General features: G+C 37.7%; 1 protein-coding gene across 1 annotated transcript; it reads left to right on the forward strand.

Moving 5' to 3' along the window:
• The first annotated feature begins 2,703 nt into the window (after positions 1 to 2,703).
• LOC117937214 (probable serine/threonine-protein kinase clkA) lies at positions 2,704 to 9,891 on the forward strand. The gene is made up of 8 exons (XM_034861005.1): positions 2,704 to 2,801; positions 6,330 to 6,686; positions 6,723 to 6,806; positions 8,469 to 8,597; positions 8,919 to 8,960; positions 9,327 to 9,542; positions 9,579 to 9,647; positions 9,769 to 9,891. Exons 1-8 carry the CDS (start codon positions 2,740 to 2,742, stop codon positions 9,776 to 9,778), a joined length of 969 nt encoding a protein of 322 aa, XP_034716896.1. The 5' UTR covers positions 2,704 to 2,739; the 3' UTR covers positions 9,779 to 9,891.
• The last annotated feature ends 10,219 nt before the right edge of the window (positions 9,892 to 20,110 follow it).

A 20,110-nucleotide genomic window follows, 5' to 3' on the forward strand; every position in this document is an offset into this window, starting at 1 on the left:
GTTGACTAGGCATGACCACGGGCATCTAAACAAATTTTGTTGCTTTTAGAAGAAGCTGGGGAGGGGGGATTTTTTTTCTTTTGTTTGTTGGGCAATGTAAAAAGATGATTTGCCATAATTTTGTAATACAATATTCTAAGAGTACCTCTTTGTATTTAAGTGTTTGGAGAGACAAGCTGACATGCTGGAACCCTTATATCTTTGAACCCATGTGTATGTTGGATACATACCCAAACCCTTTTATTTATTCTCCACCGGCCACGACACAACTCAGTAGCTGATATTTTTGGCAAGTAATCACCAGACCTGCCCCCCACCACCCCCCATCCTACTACTCATGATTTTTTTTTTTTATCCCACTGTTGTAGTCATTGCAAGAAACTGCTTCAATAATCCAGCTGAGAAACAAAAGTTATCACCTCTCCCCAAAAATCCAGCCCTGCACTCACAAGAATAAACAATGGCCTTCTTTGTCTTCCGTGGCTAAAGCCATTCTAACCCGGCAGCCAGGGTTGATATTTAATTTAGTTGATTTCCTGTGAGACAACCCCCCCCACCCCCCCTCCCTTTTCCCTATGTCTGTGAGCTCCACAGCCAAGAGACTTTGAAGCTGCTCAGATCACAGGGAACAAAGACTGACTGACCTGCCACCTCACTCAAAACACACACTATGCTTTTAAAGGAGAGAGAGAGAGAGAGAGAGTGGGTGAGAGACGGCGATTAAAAAACAAACAAAAAAAGACATGACGATTGACCTAAATATACCTCATATCACTAAAGCGTAAGAAAGCAGGGACATGCGTTTCATGTATGTAGTGGAAATATTTGTAGTATAGGTTTCGATATATTGTATAATCATTTAACACTGCCTGTGTTTACAGTTAGAGAGCAAATGACCCGTCTAAATGCAAATGTATTTTTTTTTCTGTAAAAACATCCACGCCAAGCAGTGTTGCATTCTAGATGCCTCATAGAACATTAATTCTTCTCATGTTATATCCCTTATTTTTGTTACTTGCCATAATGTGTTTTGATATGATCTCTAGAAGGATATTGTTTACAAAAATGTACAAAAACACTAAAAATGTGTGTTCTCAAGTTTTTTTTGAGTTTTTCTCCAGTATGCATGATAAAGACATTTTTTGTATGGCTTTTTTCTGACTTTCACCTCAATACCAAATTATGTAGCAGAAGCCTCCCCATTCCTTTGTCTTATATGTTCTAGACCCCTCGTGATATGATTTCCCAGGCTGTACCTGTTATTGAGATGATGAACGGATTAGAGAAGCCAATAAAAACTTTTTGTTACAAAAAAGTACACAGTGGGATTTTTGTCCAACAGTAAAATATCAAATCAGGTGTTGTATATTGGAAATTGACTTAATCATATTAGGTCTGCTACACTGTTATGCCACTGCTTTCTATTTGCAAATCAAGAATGGCTCTTATTTAGCTTTTATTATATATTTTCTTTAGTATCAGAATATGTGCCATCCCAATTTTGTTGTATTGTCTTGCACAGCGGTAAAATGACAATGCAAGTTTCTTATCTTACATTACCCTGAAAAAATTGTTTACATTGTTTGGTAATAACAGTTGAATACAATTTTAATCAACCAGGCATGGTTACTCAATTCAATCCATTTTATTTACATAGCTCCAAATCCCAACAACAGTTATCTCACAGCAACTTTCATAAAAGTGCAGGTCTAGACCGTTCTCTGTGATGTTATTTACAGAAACCCAACAATTCCCACCAAGAGCAAGCACTAGGCAACAGAGGCAAGGAAAAACTTCCTTTTAAGACGCAGCAACCGCGAGCAGAACCGTGGCTCAGGGTGATCTTAACTTTTCAGTAAATTTGGTTTGAAGAAATAATCCCTTCCTTCAGCCCCTGCCTTGTTTGCTTCCGGTAGTTTGATTTCAAAATCGGGTATGTGACCTCAAGTGATGACTGGCACTGCCACTTTTTACCAACTGGTGTCACTCTCCCTCCCTCAACCTCAAGAACATCATGTTCAACTGTAATCACGACCGTCATTCTCGTAGCAGCAGGATGGGTGGGGTTTGGGATGATCACAGTTAGCAAGAGGACCCAGAGGCAGTTATTCCTCTGTGGTCACACCTACACTATTGACTCAAGGCAACATGTTCATAAAACCTGCAGGTGAAAAATGTAGCTGGAGAAGTATACTAGATGTTAAAATTCGCAGGAATGAAGAATTTACCGGCTTTGAAATAAACTATTGAGATGAACATCATGTAAAAAAAAAAGAAGCAAAACCCCACTTCAAAAATGTTCTTTTTTTGAGAAATGATCTTTTAAAACCTAAAGATTGTGAGGGGAAAATTAATAGTGAGGTTCTTTCCTTTTTCATCAAAACAATGTGATTTCTGGTAAATCGTAACACAAGAATGAGACAGCAAAAGATCAAAACACCAGAAAACCTACTCAAAAGATATACTTAGAAAAAAAGACACGACTGTAGGCTACATGTATACACAAGTGTTGAATAAAAATGTACAATCTACAAACATAGTATATGAAATATGTATAAAATTAATTATGAAGTAACCAGTCTGCAGGTAGATGTGTACCCTGTAAAGCCAAAACCTGTTGTATGCAATCTGAAACATGTTATCTGCCCCTGGTGGACTGTCCACGCACTGCAGGCAGTAGATCCCAGAATACAAAATCAAAAATGGCTGCCCTCATTTACCATTCTTACGTAATACATAATGCATTCACCGAGCTGCCAATGTTTTGTATGGAAATCTTTGCTAATTATGAAGACGTTACGGTAAGAATTATATATATATATTGTTACCAATACTTTAAATGTTTGTACTTTATTTTTAGTTAAATCGTGTTAAAATGTGATATTGTTACTGCATGTACTTTGAGGGACCTTTTTTTATTCATTTTTATATCTTTTAAGCTAGCGCCACGGTAACGTTAGTGGTACGCCTATGTTGTGAACGTAGACGATCTGAAGAATCCATTGTAGCAACCACGCCATGGCAGCTATAGCTTCCTCCATGCTAATTATGGCGAGGGGGAAACTAGCATGGTCATTTTCAAAGGGGCCCATGACCTCTCACCTCAAGATATCTAAATGAAAATGGGTTCTATGGGCAGGCCTACCTACCCACGTCTCGTCTTTACAGACATGCCCACTATATGCTAATCCCTGATCCCATGCTGTTTGGGTCAAAAACTATCTATCGCTTTGCATGCAGCACACATTTGTTATTTTTGCCCATTCTAAAATGGTGTATTTGAGTATTTCAGCATAGTGGGGTCCCTAAACAGGCTTGGAGTTGCATCAATGGGGTATTACAGAAAAACTGAGACTTTTTTGGTTTAAATTATTCCACTGTATCATGTTTGATGATGTTAGTCCATAGTAGCCATTTTATTGTATTGAGACCACTTTCTTAAACTTGTGTCAATGGATACAATTACCTTGTGTGACCTCTAGGGTAATCACAGCTAAATGGAACTTTACTACCACAAATTAAACACTTATGGCTTTCTTATTTTTTTCAGACAGGAAAAAAGTACAGTAAAGGATGCCCTTAGAGTATTTATGGATGACAATTCAATAGACATGGAGCTGTTAGTGGAAGATGATATGGAACAGACGCGCCTGATGCAATTTATGTCTTTGCTTCCAAAAAAAAGAAAAGCGACCAATTAATTATTATAAGAGCCTGATGTAAATACATGATTAAAAAAAATCATATAAGAAACAAAAAATTATAATAAATAATTTTGTGAAGAGGTCCAAAAATACTTCAATTTAAAAAAGAAAATGTAAATATTCTCACCATGTTTCGATACTAAAAGCTTAACAATGTTGTTGTTTTGACCTTAATTAGCATAGCCAACACCTTTGGACACAAGTGTTTGAACTACTTCACCTTTAAACATACCTGTTTTTATCTTTAGGCAATTTCAGCCATTTTTCCACTGACGCTCATGATGATGCTGAAGTGATGCAAGACTTTAGTTGTGTTAATGCAACAGGGTTCAAAGTCAACTTTGAGATTGTATGGGTCCTGATTTGTTGTTAGCTTAGATCTCAATGACATTTCAAATACTTAAAAAAAAAAAATACTTCAGATGTAGACTACATTCTTGAGGTGATGTTTAAAAAACACTTTGACTTTTCAAATGTTCCAACTTTCATGTTGAGGTCTTGTCAACCTTATTGCAAATCAAATTGACTGGCAAGGAATGTAATTTTTCTCCCTCCTAACACATTACAGCACCAATACGTAACTTACATACAATACAAAAATGTGCTATTTACTTAAAGAAGCTGAAAATGAATGACGTATGAATATTAAAGCAAGTAAACATAAATTGTTTGTTTTTACACTTGAGTAACTAGAGTTAGTAATTTTATAATTCATTGTTGTAAAAATCCTCCCATTTTGTTAGCTGTCTTTTCAGCTACGGAGATAAGTTCAGACAGGAATCATGTACATTACATCACTTGATGCATATGTGGTGTGTTTGCTATTGCACACTGATGATAACATCTATCAGTAAACTCTCATATGCTTTAAAGCTTTTTCCTCATTTAAAAAACTGGTATACAGTAATTCCAATTCTGTGTCAGCTTTACTTGAGTCCACGTTTGCTCTTGATGTGATCCAGGCACACATATGCAGAACATGCCTATTCATTTATTTTTTATCACTGACTCCGTATTGGCTTTTTGTGTTTCTAAACTGGTTTTGAAATTATTTAGAGTAAACAGTGACAACTCTATATTTTGACAAACTGACAGAGACAGATCTATGTCATGGAAGATAAATAATCAGATAAATAGCTTGGTAGACATGGAAAACGGGGACACCAAATCTTCTTTTCTGGGTGTGAAATGTACTTTGGCACACAGTGCTTCCCTCAGAGGAGTGGCTAATGGTCAAAACTGCCAGTGAAGGACACCTGAGCCCTAAAGCCTCGTCAACTCATAGCCCACTCTGGCTTTCTTACTTTTGGTGAAGTTTTGTCAGCAAGATATTTTCCAATGGCTCAAGAATTCAAACTCTTTTGGCTAGTTGTGGCCTGTCTTGGTAAGTAGCCTGATTTTGTTTTTAATATGAACTTTAAATCCTAAATCATTTATAAATCTTTGGGGATGACATGAGTTTTGGTCTTTCCTGATTTGCTGTTGCTCTATGTAATAAACAGTCTTGATACGCCCCTCAGCAGAGCTGTGGTCCCCAGGAAAATAAAAATGTTGATTGCTAATGTGTTATGCTACATAATTTATTTACATATATATTTTAACAGAAAGTATTTGCAGTAATAATTGATTTTTCAATAGATTCCTTGTCATGTGACCCAGTGACTCCTAACCAATGCCAAATCATATTAATACACTTGACAAATGAGACGGTTTATTTTTATTGGATTCTTCTATTTTATATCTAAATGTAAATTTGGTAATTTCCTTTAATAGCTTCCATGTCATGTCACTGACTCAAAATCTGAACCAGATATCATTACTCCCCTCGACAAACTTACATGATGATCCTATGCTCTATTACAGACAAGCAAAAATTAAAACGTATGTATGCAGTCTAACTATTTTGCTTAGTTTAGTTTAGTTAGCAGGTAGTAAATCCCCTCAGCATAGGGAGGAGGACAGAGGACAGGATAAATGACTGATACTGACTGCTGTCTGTTCTTTGTTCTCTATCCTTCACTCAGTATGTTAATGTCAGGAATATTTATTTCATTGACATTTTGGAATTTTTACAGTGAGATTATATTGTGATTTTGCTATTGTAAATTGTATTGTTGCTTCTCTAGAAACAACATTTAGTTATATGTAAAATATAATAAATTCAAATGGTTCTAATTATAGCACACAATTTTAGACCATACAGTTTTTTTTCATCTTCAGGTAAATAAAAAGAACTGCCTATAAACCCATAATTCATGCTGCTGTAGTGTATAGCTGTAGATAATTCTAGCATATTATTTCAACATTAAATGCTGACTGGCTTTGGCTTTTAATAATTTGAGGGAGATGAGGCTACAACTTTATGATGAAGAAGGTTTAAATTAAAAAACAGTCACTCTTGTTTTTTGTTTTTTTTACAACTGATGAATCAATAGCTTTTAACCCATACTATCTCATAGATGATCTCGCCAAATCTGGGGAAGCCTGTTAAATTGATTGTTTTGATAGAGTTGATTTTCTATGTCATCTAATTTGTTTGGCATTTCAAAATTAGCAGTTAAACACTTTGACAATAGGCAGGTTATCACTTATTAACTGCTACATTGTGCTGTTTAACCACAACAGTCTCAGGTGGTGCATTCTCACCAATGCAACCTCCACCAACCGCAGCAACAAATGTAGAGCCTACAACTACCACAGCAGGTCTGACTTCTACAACTGTAGAGCCTACAATATCAGCCGGTGCGACTTCTACAGCTGTAGAGCTTTCAACAACAACAGGTCTGACTTCTACAACTTTAGAGCCTTCAGCAACAACAGCAGGTCCAATTTCTACAACTGTAGAGCCTACAACAACAGCAGGTCTGACAACTACAACTGTAGAGCCTACGACAGCAGCAGGTTCAACTTCTACAACTTTAGAGCCTTCAACAACAACAGCAGGTCCTACTTCTACAACTGTAGAGCCTACAACAACAGCAGGTCCAACTTCTACAGCTGTAGAACCTACAACAACAGCATGTCCGACTTCTACAACTTTAGAGCCTTCAACAACAGCAGGTCGGACATCTACAACTTTAGAGCCTACAACAACAACAGCAGGTCTGACTTCTACAACTTTAGAGCCTTCAACAACAACAGCAGGTCGGACTTCAACAACTTTAGAGCCTGCGACAACAGCAGGTTCAACTCCTACAACTTTAGAGCCTTCAACAACAACAGCAGGTCCATCTTCAACAACTTTAGAGCCTACAACAACAGCAGGTCTGACATCTGCAACTGTAGAGCCTGCAACAACAGTAGGTCCAACTTCTACAACTTTAGAGCCTACAACAACAACAACAGCAGTACCGACTTCTACAACTTTAGAGCCTTCAACAACAGCAGGTCTGACTTCTACAACTTTAGAGCCTACAACAACAACAATAGGTCTGACTTCTACAACTTTAGAGCCTTCAACAACAACAGCAGGTCAGACTTCTACAACTTTAGAGCCTTCAACAACAACAGCAGGTCAGACTTCAACAACTTTAGAGCCTGCAACAACAGCAGGTCTGACTTCTACAACTTTAGAACCTTCAACAACAACAGCAGGTCAGACTTCAACAACTTTAGAGCCTGCAACAACAGCAGGTTCAACTCCTACAACTTTAGAGCCTTCAACAACAACAGCAGGTCTATCTTCAACAACTTTAGAGCCTACAACAACAGCAGGTCTGACATCTGCAACTGTAGAGCCTGCAACAACAGTAGGTCCAACTTCTACACCTTTAGAGCCTACAACAACAACAGCAGTACCGACTTCTACAACTTTAGAGCCTTCAACAACAGCAGGTCTGACTTCAACAACTTTAGAGCCTACAACAACAACAGCAGGTCTGACTTCTACAACTTTAGAGCCTTCAACAACAACAGCAGGTCAGACTTCTACAACTTTAGAGCCTTCAACAACAACAGCAGGTCAGACTTCAACAACTTTAGAGCCTGCAACAACAGCAGGTCTGACTTCTACAACTTTAGAACCTTCAACAACAACAGCAGGTCAGACTTCAACAACTTTAGAGCCTGCAACAACAGCAGGTTCAACTCCTACAACTTTAGAGCCTTCAACAACAACAGCAGGTCCATCTTCAACAACTTTAGAGCCTACAACAACAGCAGGTCTGACATCTGCAACTGTAGAGCCTGCAACAACAGTAGGTCCAACTTCTACAACTTTAGAGCCTACAACAACAACAGCAGTACCGACTTCTACAACTTTAGAGCCTTCAACCACAGCAGGTCTGACTTCTACAACTTTAGAGCCTACAACAACAACTGCAGGTCTGACTTCTACAACTTTAGAGCCTTCAACAACAACAGCAGGTCAGACTTCTACAACTTTAGAGCCTTCAACAACAACAGCAGGTCAGACTTCAACAACTTTAGAACCTTCAACAACAACAGCAGGTCAGACTTCAACAACTTTAGATCCTGCAACAACAGCAGGTCTGACTTCTACAACTTTAGAACCTTCAACAACAGCAGGTCAGACTTCAACAACTTTAGATCCTGCAACAACAGCAGATTCAACTCCTACAACTTTAGAGCCTTCGACAACAACAGCAGGTCCATCTTCAACAACTTTAGAGCCTACAACAACAGCAGGTCTGACATCTGCAACTGTAGAGCCTGCAACAACAGCAGGTCCAACTTCTACAACTTTAGAGCCTACAACAACAACAGCAGGTCCATCTTCAACAACTTTAGAGCCTTCAACAACAGCAGGTCTAACTTCTACAACTTTAGAGCCTACAACAACAACAGCAGGTCTGACTTCTACAACTGTAAAGTCTACAACAACAACACCCGATCCAACTTCTACAACTGTAGAGCCTACAACAACAACAGCAGGTCAGACTTCAACAACTTTAGAGCCTGCAACAACAGCAGGTCTGACTTCTACAACTTTAGAACCTTCAACAACAACAGCAGGTCAGACTTCAACAACTTTAGATCCTGCAACAACAGCAGGTTCAACTCCTACAACTTTAGAGCCTTTGACAACAACAGCAGGTCCATCTTCAACAACTTTAGAGCCTACAACAACAGCAGGTCAGACATCTGCAACTGTAGAGCCTGCAACAACAGCAGGTCCAACTTCTACAACTTTAGAGCCTACAACAACAACACCTGATCCAACTTCTAAAACTGTAGAGCCTACAACAACAGCAGGTCTGACATCTACAACTTTAGAGCCTACAACAACAACAGCAGGTCCGACTTCTACAACTTTAGAGCCTTCAACAACAACAGCAGGTCAGACTTCAACAACTTTAGAGCCTGCAACAACAGCAGGTTCAACTCCTACAACTTTAGAGCCTTCAACAACAACAGCAGGTCCATCTTCAACAACTTTAGAGCCTTCAACAACAGAAGGTCTGACTTCTACAACTGTAGAACCTGCAACAACCGCAGGTCCAACTTCTACAACTTTAGAGCCTATTACAACAACAACAGCAGGTCCGACTTCTACAACTGTAAAGCCTACAACAATAACACCCGATCCAACTTCTACAACTGTAGAGCCTACAACAACAGCAGGTCAGACTTCTACAACTTTAGAGCCTGCAACAACTGCAGGTCCAACTTCTACAACTTTAGAGCCTACTACAACAACAACAGCAGGTCCAACTTCGACAACTGTAGAGCCTACTACAACAACAACAGCAGGTCCAACTTCTACAACTGTAGAGCCTACAACAACAACAGCAGGTCCAACCTCTACAACTATAGAGCCTACAACAACAAAAGCCGGTCCAATTTCTACAACTGTAAAGCCTACAACAACAACACCTGGTCCAACTTCTACAACTGAGCATACAACAACAAAAGCAGGTCCGACTTCTACAACTGTAGAGCCTACAACAACAACACCAGTTCTTACAACTACAAAGCTTCCAGGTAATTTCCTGTGTTTCCAAGATGTTATTGTTTTAGATGCTCAGATGATGCTGTAAACACATATATTTTGTGTGTGTGTCTGTGTATGTGCGTGCGCGTGTGTGTTTTGGTTCTTTTTAAGACCCTTGTGATGGAAATCCATGTGGCGATGGGAGCACCTGTGTGCCTCGTTTTCCTCAAAACTTTGCATGCTTGTGCTTAGCTGGTGAGAACTACAATTATGACAGCAGAAGATGTGAAAGTGGTAAGTATTTGTTTGGATACCAACCCTATGATTACTCAATGAAAAAGTGACTTAAAGAATTATAATACAAAAGTCTAGTAGTACTGTACCTGTGGGATGTAGGAGGACCATGTTAAACGAGAAGTGTTACATTAGTTGATTATTTTTAATTAGCTCAGATTGATTGAAGTCTGGTAACTGTTGGTAAAAATGATTAGCACCTTTTAGAAGACCAGTGACACTTCAATCGTTTCAGGAAATAATTTAAGCTACAGTTCAACATGTCAGGCAATATTAAGATAAAGAAGATCAATACATCAGTAAATGCTAATCTGACCATCTATAATTTATTGGACAGACACGAGTGGGTTTATCTTCTCATCTTACTCGGCAAGAACTTTAAAAAGCATATATCCCACATAGTTGAACTATTATTTTAAAGAATTGGTAATGACAGGAGTGTATATACAACTTTCCTATTATGATATTTTCCTCTTTTAGCCAAACTTTTTCCTGGACAACTAATTCTGCCTGGATTACCATACAATGGAAAAATGTCTGACAATACATCACCAGAATTTCAAGCTGCCTCACTAAAAATTACCAAAGAGGTAAGGAAAATGTTCTCTCCTCTTCATGTGGCTTTTATTTATTTCCTTTTTGTCCTTTTAGGTAATGCACACCTATTGCTTTTTTGTATATATCCTTCATCTACTATGCAAGAGTGACATATATTTATCCTTGATTTAATTTTCCACTAGATCTTCAAACAAACAGCTAACTTGCGGTATATCTGATGCAACAGCAAAGACTAAATGCTGTTGAACTGACTCACTTAAAACAGGCGGTTTTCCCATCACTACACCAAAGTCAGTATTCAACCTTTGCATGTGAAGTCACGCCCTACTCCCGCGAATTATGAACGCCATAACGGATGGCCGAAGAGCTATGCTGTAGATGGACGCAAGCCGTACATGTTTGTGTTCATTCATGTAATAAAATGGTTATTTCTATTTCTGTGGAGGGCTGTGCCAATAGACAGGGTGAAGCCAATATATCTTTTTATCGGATACCGTTTGATGGGGAGAGAAGGCAGAAATGGGTTGCTGGCTAAGCTAACAGGCTAGACGCACGGAGTAGTACAAGCAAGCAAAGCCGGCCAAATGGCTAATGTCTCGCTGCCCTTTTCTACGTATTCCTTCATTTCAGTCAGTCTTAATTGTCCAATTTAAATACTTTGTGGCATCAAGATGTTATTGTTTACTGCTGCAGTGACACCATAAATGCTGTGTCTAACTGGTCAAATCTTAACATAGGCTACAGCGAATATAATCACAGATAAGATGGCTAGATGTTACAATTATGTGTGGTTACTACTAGGACCCCGGGAAGAATAGCTTTTAGTGTATGTTGAAGCAAATGGGGATTTACTGCATGGATTAACATTTGACAGATACTTAATGACTGCACTTCCCAGAGCTGGGATGGGTTCAGGCATCAATTAGAAACAATGGTATCTGGGTAATAGATATTCTTACAAAATAAACCCCAGATTGATGTCTTACATTTGCCATTATGAGTTACCTCCCCCCACCATGAGCGAAGCATCGCGTAGCATCCAGACTTTTAAAAGCTTTGCGATCAGCACCAATAAATGGGGATACCCGGTTTACTACATAGTGTTACAGATCAGACAAAATGTAATACAATGTGCTTGCAAAATATAGTTCTCTCTGCTCAAAACATACACTTGCTCGCTCATAAATGAGACACATATATATGTAACGACATAGTGTTACACTCAGATTTTAAACTTGATGTGTTTGTGGTATTGTATGTTGCTACACCTCATCTGAAATTACTCAAAAGGGGCTGTGCATTCCCAGTTAAATGATGCCCTACATTTTTTGTTTTTCTCCATAACACAGCTGTTGAATGTTTTCAAAGACTCTGTGGGTTACTCTAAATCTACAGTGTTAGCACTTGGGTAAGTCAGACTCACAATGGTGTTTACCATCTGACTGTCTATCAGTCTAGAACCACACTTCCTACAGTCCACTTACAGCATATTGAACTTAATAATTGCAGAATATAATCATCATTAAGTATGATTTTTGTCTATACAGGCCCAATAAAGCCAGTAAAGTTTGGTCAAGGTCTGAGACAGGGGTCAGAGCAGATGTAGAGATCATCTTCTCAGAACAGGCTGAAATCACAACAACACAAGTTACAGAGACGATGAAAACAGCCAGCAGTGGAGACGGTGTTCTGAAAGGTGCAGTTTTTGAAGGTAAGTCTGTCAATCAAGTGTAAATGTCACTACTTTATCCGGTTTGATGGTGAGATTTAACCTCAATAATATTCAAACAAGACAGATTTGTTTTTGTGTGTGTGTGTGTGTGTGTGTGTGTGTGTGTGTGTGTGTGTGTGTGTGTGTGGTCATAGTGGTCTCTGTACAGTATACAGAGCATCATACAGATTATAATTCAGCCATTGAGTAATAATGTCTTACTTATAAGGGTATTTCTCAATTTATGTCAGCATAGAACATTTCAGACCACAGTTCACATAATGTAGTTTTTTTTCATTTTGTACCACTGTATTTATTTGAATTTGGTGTACTGACTCTTATCTTATTTGTTTCCTTCATTTAAAGGTACAGACCTGTGTGATAAGAAGCCCTGTGATGAGAGCAGTACAATGTGCAAATGGGCAGATGGATTGTCTACGTGCACCTGTTTGAACAATTACATTAAAACGGACTTCACTACCAAAATGTGCATTGGTAAGGGCCTTTATTGAGTGCAAGAGACATAACGTGTGTGTGTGTGTGTGTGTGTGTGTGTGTGTGTGTGTGTGTGTGTGTGTGTGTGTGTGTGTGTGTGTGTGTGTGTGTGTGTGTGTGTGTGTGTGTGTGTGTGTGTGTGTACGTGTGCGTGTGCGTGTTTATTTTATTTAATAAACTTTTACTTATTACTTTTGCAGCTTGTCCCAGCGGTCAAAAAGCTGAGGGTTCTGAAAAATGTGTCAAGTGAGTGTTTAAATGTAAAAAAACATTTAATACAAATCATAGTGAGAGGGGGAAAGCAGAGAGCCACTGTAAATGTGACCTTTGTCTGTAGAGAGCATGGGTATAAATGAAATCATATGACATTATAAAATGAACCATTCTTCTTGTCTTTCAGTTGTCCATTTGGTTATTCTGGTTTTAGCTGCAAAGAATGTGAGTATATAGCATGTGTTTGACAGCAACACATAAGAAATCACTATTTGCTAATAGTGATACTACATAGTTGACAACACATAAAAACATTGATTTGGGATCTTGTAAAGTAACCGTTAATCTAGATTTTTTTATACCGTTTAATACCATGAGTTAAGCAGGTAAAAACTATACTCCTAGGAAATGGCTGCATGTGTTCACAACAATGTACACAAAATTGTGGTTGTGTGACAGGTACAAGTCCACATCTGTCCAGGGATGCAAAAAGGTTTGTCTGCGCATCACGGACTGGTGTACTGGGACTCAGTTGCCTGCTTGTTAGTTAGCGTTTAATGAACAGTCAACAAGGGCCGCCTGTAGGTCAGGAAAAAAAATTCTAAATTGCCATTCCTACAATTGATTGACACAAATCTTCTCCATTGCACTAAAATTACTTCCCTAAATAATGTTCACATGCAACTTTGGGCGAGTGGAATATATGTTCTTGGGAAATAAAAGCCTGCTGAAACATTTCAACACATTAGTGTGATGAATGTGGAGTTGGTTAGGATCTGCAGATTTTTTATAGGCTACATGATTACCATGCTAATAGAGGGCAAGGAATTTGTATTTTAAAATGACTAAATTGCAGGCCATTTATTAGATTTTGCGCAGCTCCTGGAAACACAAGAGACTATAACTTTCAAATGAGAACTGTAAACAGACTTTAATGTTTGAAATCAGTGGAGCTCTTTATTGCTATGACTTTCCTTTGCCTGTATTGTGCCTGTAACACTCCAGAGTTCGTTTTATAGGAAAGTTGTTATTAAATTAATTTCAATAGTGTAGCCTTGTTATTGATGTCCTTTCCATTGGGTTTTGTTAGCATGGAAGCTGGTGCTGGTAATCGTTGGCTCTGTGCTCGGGGGACTGCTGCTCATCACACTCCTTCTTCTGCCTATAGTGGCACTCAAGTGAGTTTCTCATCTTTTCACTCACCCCCTTCTAGTCATTCATTACTACCTCTGCCATACCTTTGCCATGTTTCTCTCTAATGTACGCTTGCCTTCTTCTAGTTTTACACACATTTTGCCATTCATTTCAGTCATAGAAAAATGTACAAATGGAATGAAGACTATAACGCAGAAATTCAGATTCAGTGACCGTAGATAGTAATGTGTAATTTTGTTTTATTTTGTTAGATATACAGAGAGCTCCATTATCAACAAAAATGCAGACATTGGGAAGCCTTACATTAGCCACCCTCCTGCCAATAAACCATTGGTTAACAGTAGCTTAGCAAACAGCCAGGCGACCTCTGTTAACAAGCAAGCCAACGCCTTGAAAGCTTTTGCCAATGCTGGGGTGCCCAGGATCCCACGGGCCACAACCAACAGCTGGGACAGCAGGACCAACCCGGAGATGACTCTAAACGCTAGCCGGCAAAACGTGATCCCTGTGGGGAGGAACTGGGTAAGTATATACGTTTGTGTGTTTGATGTTCAAAGAGACAGAGCAGTAAGGGCAAATTAAAGAAGTATAAAATGTAAAAGGGTTTTAGTTCATGGAACAAAAAGAAAGTAGAATGTTAGTAGAAAATATTCAGCAGAGGAAGAGAAGTTAAAATCTGGCATAAGCTTGGTTTTCTAATTTTCTCATGAGGAAATTCTCTTTTCATTGTAGCGTTTGCCTGATGACCATGATGACACAAACGCATATGCTCAGACTCAACCCCAGAGCAGGTTCTATGCTCAGAATCGACCTCAGATCAACCCATATGCTCAGAACCAAGGCCGCAGCAACCCTAACTACATGCACGACAATGGAAGAAGGTTTAAGGATTCACAAAGATTCCTTCCAAGTCCACAAATTGTTGGTCCAACATCAGGAGACATACGTTTGAACTCATCACTTTTTCATTAAACTATTACAGTCACTTTACCTTATATACTACTGACTGTTTATACAAACTGTTAACACCTCTCTCTATAGATTTATTTCTTCTCCTCTGTGTATATGTTAACTACATACCTGCTTACATTCAAACAACATTCAGTTCATTCACTAATTAGTAATGTTTTCATTTTAGCCCTATAATTAAACTGTCCTATCATGTCTTAGATTTTTATTTAGTTTCTCTTTGTTTGAGAGAGACCTAGATTCAAGATTTACATTGTCAAATACTGCTTCTTGTAATTGTTGTGCACATGACAATAAAGAACTTGAAACTGGTTTTGAATCTAAGGAACATTAAACATTTATGAATATCATAATGAAATTGAGATTGTTATATATTATATTTATATTATAAGAGTATTGGATTTTATGTGTCTGCTTCAGTTTGACCATTTGTTTGTTGGTTAGTCTGTCAGCAGGGTTATAGAAAAACTACTGGCCTTCTTTTTGTGAAATGTAGAGTGGAAGGGTGTAGCATGGGCTAATGAAGAACCCATTGAGTTTTGGAGTGGATCATAATCACAGGGTGTACACTGAAATTATTTTTCACTTTCAAAATACAAAATACACAAGTTCAGCAGAAGAGGTTTTGTGTTTTCAAGTGATGTGTTTAATCTATTTTTGTGTCTCTTCTGTTGATAACATCAGTGAAACTCGCCAACGAACGTGTAACCAAACCTGCCGGTGAGGGCTGCTGTTTTAACGTTACATGACCCTGTCTTGTAAGTTGCCCATCAGCATGTGTTTACAGCTTAAGTTAAAAAAAAACACTTCAAGTTCTGCACTTAAAATGTTACTTTGAAAATACTTTGAATTACACAAGTATGAACAGCACTGTGTACTTGAGTATCAAAGGTGAAAGTACAAATAGTGAGGAAGCTTTGTACCTTTCCGTATATTGTGCCTGCTGCAGTCATCTACCCCTTAATATTTATTCTACAGTACATGTTTATTTGGTACATTAACATGCACTTTTACTGCTTTTTGCACTTTTGGTTAAATGCTAAACTGCATTTTCATTGTCTCTGTACTTCACTGTGCAATGACAGTAATACCCACCAGTTTTTTCTTGTACCATCTGCTCACTGACAACATCCATGGCTCTTGCCAGCAGCAAAGTTTCATAACAGCCTCTGTTTAAACTTCCCCCTCCAGTGGAACTTGTGTTGTCTGCCGGAATCCCAATCCAGTCCCCTGTGCCCTATTTTGCAATGTTAATTATGAAAGCAAGAAACAATATGTGTGTCCACCCAGTGATTCAGATCTGTTACCGAATGTAATGAGTTATTCTCATGCTTTATTCTTTTCATGTTTTTTTGAAAATCCTGTTGACGCACAGACACTGAGCCCAAAAAATATATCCTCTTTGGTGCAGATAAAAGTAATAATAAAAACAAAATGGGTCACAGACTGGAACCCTGGGGGACACCTTTAGTTATCTCAAGAAAATCAGTATGTGTCCTACTTCATCGACACACTGAGTTTGAGCTACAAAATAATTTCTGGACCATTTTACAGCATTAGGACCAAACCCACCATGTCTATGGTTGTTCAGCAGACACAATGACTCCACAAATACGTACATAATAATATTTTTCCAAGGAACAAATAAGATCATTTGTCACAACCATTGCAGCAGTACTGGTAGTGTGGCCAGGTCGAAAACCAGATTATAAATCAGTGATATTATCATCAAGTAGAAACTGTTTTACTGTAACTGTAAATTTTATATTTTTTCCTGGGATTCAAGGATCATAACCAGGACTGAGACTTTGAAAATTGCACAGATACTGTAGAAAGAGTAGAAAGAACAGAGAATCTTTTTCCAGTAAATATTGAAGTGGGGAAAAAAAACACTTAATCAGTGGTCAAAAGTAACTAAGTACTTGTACATGCTGTAAGTACTCTACATTAGTACCATGTTGAGGTACTTGTACTTTACTTGAGTATTTCCATTTCTGCTAGAGGCAAATATTGTACTTTATACTCTACTAATTTATTTAATAGGCTGGTATCAATGTCCCTCCCTCACCCTCAAGAACATTATGTTCAACTTAAATCACGTCATCATTGTCAGGAACAGCAGGTTGGGTGGGGTTTAGGATGGCCATAACTGTAAGTGACTTTGGACTTACGGTTAGCAAGAGGACCCAGTTGCAGTAATTGCTCTGTGGTCGCACCTCTGTTGACTCACGGCAACATGTTCATAAAATCTGATGGTGAAAAATGTAGCTGGAGAATTATACTATGTCTATGTCTTAATTTGCAGGAATGAAAAATGTACCTGCTCTGAAATAAATTGTTACGTTGAACATCATATAAAAAAATGCGATAAGTGAAATTTCAAAACTTTTAAAGTCACTTATGGAAAAATGAACACTTGTTAAAGGATTTTGAGGAAAAAATGAATAGTGAAATCCTTTTTGTTCAGCAAACCAGTGGGATTTATGAAAAAAATGCGGTCTTAACATAGTATTGGATATCATTTTTTATTATATCGATTGTTGGGTGAAAAGTAAAGACTATCATTGGAATGAAAGCAGGTTCTATTCCAGTGTTTTGAAGACATTCGTTGGCATTTGAAGAAATGTTTGAACGGTTTGCCAGATTGGACGTATTGTATATACCAGAAAATGGGGAAAATACCTGAACTTTCTGGAGGGCTCCTAAAGGATTTGTGATGGGCTTATAGTGTTCTCATTTATACAAATGTTTATTTGTTTTTTTGTCTATTTCGTTACAAGTTTGTTGAATGGGGGGGAGTTTTGTTCATGTTGTGAGCTGTATGTTTTATGTACAGTATCTATATATATATTTTTTTTAAGTTAATCAGAAAAAAAGATATTAACATTATTAGTAGTATTGTTATTTCACATTCAATGTGGAAGCCCTACATCGACTAAACAGATGTGTTTTAACCCATTTCAGCTTCATCATGTGCATTAGTGGAAAAATGGCTGAAACAGGTATGTTTTTAAATGTGTTTTAACACATTCGTTGTTTTGACCGCAACACAAACCAGGTTGAAAACATACCTGTTTTTGACAACAGACATTTTTCCACTGATGTGCATGATGACGCTGACGTGGTGCAAGACTTTCGTCGTGTGTTTATTCAGATATGCAACTGGGATCAAAGTTAATTTATAATTTCATCATTCATTCACAAAGTCATAATTTTATGGGTGGTGTTCGGATGATAGCTCTTATTGAACTTTGAAATAATTTAAAACATTACTTTAGATTAACATTATTGAGGTAACATTTAAAACACATTTAGATTTACCAAATTTTCCAACTTTCATGATGAGTAATTGTTAACCTTTTTTAGCTGTTCACCAACAAGATCGTATTATGTCATCCTATGATGTCTTTCAATCAAAGGTCACAAAATCCTTTGTCACACCCTGTTTTATTGGCCACATAGTTTCCGATAAGATAGTTCTAAATGCGTTGTATTACTTTCTGAAGTGACATTTTTAGACTTTTTTAATAATTGGCTTATTGGACAGAGTTGCTTACGTGATGTAGTATGGACACTGTTATGTTTTAAATAGTTTTTTGAAGAATTCATGTTTGTTAAAGTCTCTGGGTTGAATGATGACTGATGGAACTGCCATAAATTCATAAAATGATTTTCAAGGATTGTAATCTTCTCCCTCCTGTTTATCACAGTCCCTGTAAGTAACTTATAAAGTCTGGCTGAGATTAACAGTCCCATTTCCTCTAGAAAGAAGCTACAAATTGTAATGAACTAACCAACAGCGCTGCATGAATATAGTTAATTTAACATACATTGTTTGTCAATAAACTGAGGTAGAATTTAGTTTTTTGTTGTTGTACAAATACTCCAATTCTGTTGGACATGTTTTCAGCTATGACGATAAGTTCTGACAGGAAACATGTAATGTACATGATGTTCATTGGTGCCAGTGTAATGTGTTTGACAATGCACAATGATGGTAACCTATTTCAGTAAACTCTCTTATGCTTTAAAGCTTCTTCCTTATTTAAAAAAGCTGGTATGTGTCCAAGTCTATGTCTTTATGTCCAAGCTTTAGTTGAGTTGATGTTTACTCTTGATGTGTGTTGATCCAGGCACACAAATGCAGAACATAAGTAATTATCATTCCTCCTCAGTTGTGGTTTTAGACCAACTGTGAGTCATGACAACATTAATTACATTATTGATATTAACTGTGTCAAAAACATGACCTGTCCTAAAAACAGAAGATAAAAGATGTGTAGAATTTTAAGACAGACATTTTGTTTGCATCCATAAACTAAAAAGCAAAATACAATTAAATAAAAATAATGGAAAAGTACTGTATGTATTAATCTATGTGGCAAACAAATTGCAGGTTTTTGATTCCTTCATATTATCTATTGTACCAGCTTTGAGTTCTGGTGACCTCTGCTTTAGTTCATTGTTTCACAGTTAGTCTACCGTTGCCTTTAATACATGTTAACTGCTACGTTTAAGGTAACACAATTGATTTGATTATTTAATGTAGCATCAATCCAAAAAACGTCCCATGAGTGGCCACCCAGCCAATGAACCATGTCAGGTATAACTTTCAAGTTGGCCTGTAAAACATCTGGGTACTTTGTTGGGTGTTTATGGGAGCAATGACGAAGCAATGAAAAAGATTTTTTTTTTAAAGCGTCTTTTCTAGTAAAATGTTAAGAGGGTTTCTGATGATTCAGTAAGAGGTTTCTGATGTAATTTCAAACTACATTCATTAAGATCCTATATCAAACAGCATGGCCAGCTGTTCTATTCGTTGGCTTTTTCTGGATCAAATGTGTCTGAGGTTGTGTTTTTGATGGCTATGGTCACTCCTGTCTCAGTCTGGACAAGCCTATGTATAGCTCTTAGATCTGACTCACTTTCTGGTCATTAACAAAAACAAACTGGCAGATACACATCCATGTCATGGACGATTGATAAACAGATAAATGGCTTGGTAGACATGGAAAGTGGACACACCGAGTCTTCTTTCCTGTTCGGGAAATGTACTTTAGCACACAAAGCTGTCCTCGGGGGAGTGGCTAATGATTACAGTAAAACTGCCTTGGGAGG

The sequence above is a fragment of the Etheostoma cragini genome, chromosome 21 (genome assembly GCF_013103735.1).
Source record: "Etheostoma cragini isolate CJK2018 chromosome 21, CSU_Ecrag_1.0, whole genome shotgun sequence".
Taxonomy (NCBI): Eukaryota; Metazoa; Chordata; class Actinopteri; order Perciformes; family Percidae; genus Etheostoma; species Etheostoma cragini.